General features: G+C 34.1%; 1 protein-coding gene across 2 annotated transcripts; it reads left to right on the top strand.

Moving 5' to 3' along the window:
- Nucleotides 1-200: 200 nt before the first annotated feature.
- LOC136026134 (uncharacterized) lies at nt 201-3,175 on the top strand. Of its 2 annotated transcripts, none has more exons than XM_065702432.1 (2): nt 201-880; nt 2,625-3,175. In XM_065702432.1, exons 1-2 carry the CDS (start codon nt 220-222, stop codon nt 3,092-3,094), a joined length of 1,131 nt encoding a protein of 376 aa, XP_065558504.1. In that variant the 5' UTR covers nt 201-219; the 3' UTR covers nt 3,095-3,175. The 2 variants fall into 2 exon arrangements, with proteins under 2 accessions (XP_065558504.1, XP_065558503.1); XM_065702431.1 differs by having other exon boundaries at nt 2,622-3,175.
- The last annotated feature ends 2,842 nt before the right edge of the window (nt 3,176-6,017 follow it).

The raw sequence follows: 6,017 nt of genomic DNA, 5'->3' as shown, positions 1-6,017 counted from the left end.
GTCACGTGAACTCTCGTTTGCCGCTACCAAAATGAGGGTTTTGCCTCTTTATGTGTATTATCTTTCTTTTTCATTTTTTTATGAAAGAAAGTAGTGTGTTTATCTATGACTTCAACAATTTTTAGTTTACATAACCGCTTGTTGAATCTTATCAGGTATGATAAGGACTGCAGAAAGAATTTCTCGAAAATGACAGTTATCGAAATCACCGCTCAGAAAATGAAGGTGATTTTTGTCTTGATAGTGTTATTTTTATGTAATTGTAATGCAGAGGAAGTGGGCTCGGATAGCACATTTGGTGAAGAAATAGACGAACAAGCATCGGTTATAGACCGAAGCGAGATTGAGAGCATTCCTGAAGATAAAGATGACATTCAAGTTGTATACAATCAGAATAAAACCCAAATTGATGACCTGACTAGCTCTAATAATTTGAATTTAACTATATCTGACAATTCGAACTCAACCATAATCTTAAATACAGAAGTGGAGGATATCATTGAAGAAATTATAGTTATTACATCTACAGTTTCGAAGACAGATAGGCCCTTGATAACTACCCCTTTTGCCACTACAAGTACGACGAAAAGTGCCAAGTCCCCTTCTGATCATGGAGAACCAGCTGATCAGATTCCAATTGAAAAAGAAGAAATTAACACCGATTATCTTGAAGAGTTAGATGATATTGTAGCTATTGATCCGATTAGTGACTTTTGCAGCTTAAATTGCGAGACGTCACTAATTCTTTCAACTTCACCGAGAACCTTGATGAAGAAGTCAGACCCAGCGACTGTTTTGCTTTCATGTGAAGTGAAGTATGAAGAAAATAGTTTTAAGGATCTAATCATTGAGTTTGAATGGATTTTTGAAAATGGAAATGGTTAGTTTTTTTAGTAAAGTTTATCTTCTTTTAATTTAAGAGAACAACTCAAATTCGGAGCTAAATTGTCTTTTTGCTTCAAAAAAGAAAACAACTGTCTAAATTCACATTAATTATATTCATAATAGAATTATTAATTACAATAATTATTTGTTTGTATGAAAAAATTGCACAAAGATAATATTTCGAACATTTAAGGACTGGGAATAAAAATAATATCAAAACAAATCTTTTTAGGATATACCTACAATTCGTGTATAGCTACTGTTAACATGAATAAACCATTTCATAAACTACAGTGCCTTTCAAGTCACAGAATTTAACAAGCGAAAGTATAGAGAAAAAAACGGGCATAATATAAACAGTGGAAAAAAACGAACAAAAAAACAAAAAAACATTAAACAGTAACAATCTGAATATTTTAACTGAACACATGGGAGCATTTAGCAACGGAGAAATATGAACTAAGCTAAATGAAACACAACATATAAAGAAAAAAGAAACACAATAAATAAAACTTACATCTTAATAAATTCCAAAGTGACTGGACCAACATCAACATCATTTCAAGTAGACTGATAGTGCAAATAGCACGAATACGCAAAAAATATATTAGTTTATATCTTAAAAAAGACAAAAATAAGATTGGATAAAAAGAATCAGCTGAGATAAATTAAGTTAGGGTTAATATACATAATTCATTCCTCACAAACTTCATTTAAAAGAAAACGTTTCCTAACGCTCCGTTGAAATTTTTACTTTTATTATTCTTCATCTTTCTTTTTTACATAATTAACAGACAAGATTATTATGCTAGTAGCATTAAAAGTGGCACTATTTTACACTTGTTTTTTAAGTACTTGGAATTTATAGATTCTGGTATTTTTTTCCATTACCTTATAATTTTTAATTTAATTCCCATGTATTTTGTATTTTTATGAGTTTGCCTACCCATCGCAAGATTTCACGCATACTCAAAAATAATTTCTACGGAAGTGTCTGCTGTAACCAGGGGCATAATTTTCTATGAGGCAGGAGAGGGGGCATCTGCCACCCTAGTTTGCCCCCCAGCTTAAATTTAGTTCCTTCCAAAATTTTGTCAAAACTAAAATAAACTTGCATAATTCAAGTATTGACAGAAACAGATCAGTTTTTTTAGTACATATTTACCTTAATAGCACTATAGAGTACCTTTATAGTATTTTTATAGTAATTAGCAGTTTTATGGGTTTTACCTTTATGGTATGGTTACCACGTACCAAATTGCTTGTTTTGTAGTTTTTACTGTCATTTCCACTTGATTTAGGAAAATTAGCTCCAAATTTGCCCCCCCAGGACTTTGATAAAGTTATACCACTGGCTGTAACCGTCAAAGACACATTTAGAGCGGTATTGGGGGGGGGGGCTCAATTTGACAAGGACGTCAGTAATTGACCAAATTGACAAATTTCTTAAAAAAAAGGAGCAAAAAAAGACAAAAACGAAATGAGGGTGCCAGAAAAGTCTTGTTGTGAATCCTAGGCCCCCTGGATCTGCTCCTAGTAACCATCAACTTGCCTTACCTGCTAACTGCATTAGTTTAAAACTTATAATGGGATAATTAAATAAAACCTGACTATTTTTGTTTGATGAACTCAGTATGGTGATATAATTAATTTATAGAAAAATATTTCATAAAATTATAGAAATTTATTTCTATAAAATATTTCCTATTTCATTATAGAAAATTATTTTGTTTTAGAAGACCCCTGCTCTCTCGGGCCAAGCAACAATAGGAAATACTGCGATGGTGAACTGTTCAGTTTTTCAAGCGAAATGTTTATCCGAGACTCTACATTCGTCACAGAGCTAAGCCTTTTTGGTACAACGCCTGCCCATTCTGGAACCTATAACTGCTTGTTCCATACTCCATGCTGCCCAACTAATTTAACCGACGGAGACATTGATATTCTAACGCTTGAAGGAAGCACATTGCTGTTGATCGCCGAGACAGATCACTCTTCAATCTTATTGATTCTATTTACAATTACTTTTTTTATTTGTTTGCTCGTGTGTGTCGCCGTATTCTTGTACACGAAATTTGCTGAAAGAATTCGATCCAGATTTCCACATTTGGATAAAAGTAGAGTTAAATATAGACAAATGCAAACATTAAAACCACCTGTGGTTATAGTTGATGACAGTGCTTTTTATAGCATTACTGATGGAGACTAAGCTTAGAAGTTATATATATGTATATACAAAAATATATGTACGTATTTATTATACTGAATTGAATTATAATTGAAAAACTGAGTCATGTCTAATATTTCCCGAAACAGGAAAAGGGAGACAACTTCCACATAATTCTGTAATAAAAAGTGTACATTAGTTTCATTGATTTACGTCTGTGACATATTTTAGTAGGCCAACCTAGTAGTTTTATCAAGACCTGAAATTTGTAGTGGTACTGTATAGCCCCAGCCTCTTTAAAATAAGTTCATTTCTTCAGTGCAAATTTGAAGCTTTAGACCAGGAAAGGAATGAAAGTAAAATTTCACGTCATTCGTCCACCTGTCGGAAAATTTTAAACCCAAAAAAGAATGAAAAGCTTTTGAGTCACGAGGTCTCCCAAAAGTTCTCTCTCCTTGTCTCTCTGACTTCTATATATCAAACAGTTCGTGGTAACGAACTGTAAGTAAGGAGTGACCTGGACGAATAGTAAACTAAATTCTAATAAATGGAGTTTGATAGCAATAGGTACGTCAAAATGATTGGTTTTTCATGCTGCTTCCAAATATATAAGGATCACTAAGTTGAATGCTACCCACCAAAAGCAACAAGCCTGAGAAAATTTGCACCATTTCTTAAAAAGGAAAGAAACACCATCAAAACGTCAAAGGACCTAAATGAGAATCCCATCGTCAAGTTCAGCATATAAAAGAACCCTCCTGTAGATGTTTAGTAGTATTAATAAGTTTCAAGCTCCTATATATAAAATGTGGAATTTTGTAGATTTTGCCAGAAGAATGATCACTGATGTGTGTTTATTTGTTTTTTTTCCCAGGGGTAATGGTGTCGAACAAATGGTTCTTGAAGACCTGGAAAGGACTCAACAAAGTATAAATCAAAGAACTAGAGCCCTTTTTAAGCGACCAAAACGATTGGAGGGCAAATAACCCTCTCCGTAATACACACCCTTTCCCCCCCAATGACATCTGATCAAAATTTTGAGACGACCATTTGATCCAGTATAGTTGAAAGGTTCAAAAACTTCACATTTTGGGATGACATGCCCCCTTCAGTCCCTAGGGAAAGGACTGTAAATTACACAATTTGCCTGCTCAAACTGCTAAAGACTGCTCATCACAGGGTCGCTCAACACACAGACTGCTCAACACAAGACTGCTCAACACAGACTGCTCAACACAACACTCAAGACCTGCTAAAGACTGCTCAAACACAAGGGTCGCTGAATTTTAATGATGAATATTGTTTAAGAATTTTAAGACTTTAGCGTAAAGAGCAACCAAACCAGGGTAGGTAATAACAAAAAATGGAAAGAGAATTAAAAGAGCTATCTTCACGCTGTGACGGCAAAAAGCTGACTAACAAAAAGTCACACAGGGTTGCCACTCTAACGAAATTATTGGTGATATTCAGGGTCCCTGAAAAGTGCTCTCTTGGTATAAAAAGTACTACCTCTCACTCTTTGGCTTATCATGTAAGTCACAGTTAATTTTATATTTCTCTATGACTAGTTCTACTCAACTGACTTCTAAAATGACAGAAAATAGCGACTTATATGGGATGCAACATGCAACTATATATATAAAATCGTCTCATCTCTAGACGTTCACTTCCAGCAGCCCATGATTCCTATGTGTTCTAATACCGCTTTCAGACACCCCTTCTCTTGAAAAAATCGGACGGAAAACTGGAGCTGATAAAAGCACTACCTCCCCCTAATGCACAAATGTATAGTTCCAATTTTATATTTCATATGTATTGTTTCTATTTACTGATTTTGTCCGATTTGATTCAAATTACGGCCAACAAGGTTGAAAAATGGGGCCCATTCTCCAATTTATACCACTGATACCTGAATATTGATACCTGCCTTTTCGATAATTAAAAATTAAGTCACTTTGATAGCTTCTACCATTTTTGAAGTTAGAATATTTTTAACCAGCTATTGTTCATAATGACATTCAAAAACAACAGACGTTTACTTGTAACCGTAGGTTATGTTCAATTATTATGTCGGGGGAGGGGGGGGGGGTAAACAGTTATACTGGAAGGGATTAAAAAAATCTGATAAAATACAAATGTCGAGAAAAAAAATTCCTGAACATAGAACAGTAATAATTTTATCAAACGTATCTGGTTATATAACGTTTATTATAATTTGTAAAACATCCATCAACAAAACCAACAGTGGCATCCTATATAGCTACTTGTTTCAAGATATTTTATTTTAAGAGAGTGTCATTTTAGTCTAAGATTTCAGGAAAAAGGTGGGTTACCGAAGCCCCCTCCCTTTAGTACTTTTGAAGTGTCTATATTATAATGTTTTATTTTTAAATAACTTCTTATAATCTTTACCACCTATCCTTTTCAAAATAATATTTACCCCTGTCTAGTCTATCTGTACGATCATTCTTCTTCCTAGATGAATATCAAATGTATGATTGAAAAAAAAAACAAAAACAAATGCTGTCTGTCTGTAGCGTGTAGTATAATGTTATGTATATTGTTTAGCATAACAATAAAACAATCGATATATAAAAATGTTAGTATGTTATGTCATGCTTCTCGTTACACGAATGGTCGTAAAAGAAACCCACCGGAAATCGCTCCTTTTTATGACACTATAAACCAAGTGACACATTAGGATCACAAATTCTGTCGGTCGGTCGGTCTATCTGTCTGTCCCGGTTTTGTTAGTCTAGGCACTTCCAGATAAGCTAGGACGATGGAATTTGGCAGGCGTATCAGGGACCAAACCAAATTAAATTAGAAATAGTCGTTTCCCTGATTCGACTATCTGGGCGGGTGGTGGACAGGGAGAACGGATATTTCGGAAAAATTAGAAAAAATGAAGTATTTTTAACTTACGGACGAGTGACCGGATCTTAATGAAATTTAATATTAGAAG

This window comes from Artemia franciscana, chromosome 4, assembly GCF_032884065.1.
Source record: "Artemia franciscana chromosome 4, ASM3288406v1, whole genome shotgun sequence".
Taxonomy (NCBI): Eukaryota; Metazoa; Arthropoda; class Branchiopoda; order Anostraca; family Artemiidae; genus Artemia; species Artemia franciscana.
This window is presented reverse-complemented; position numbering and strand designations above follow the sequence as displayed.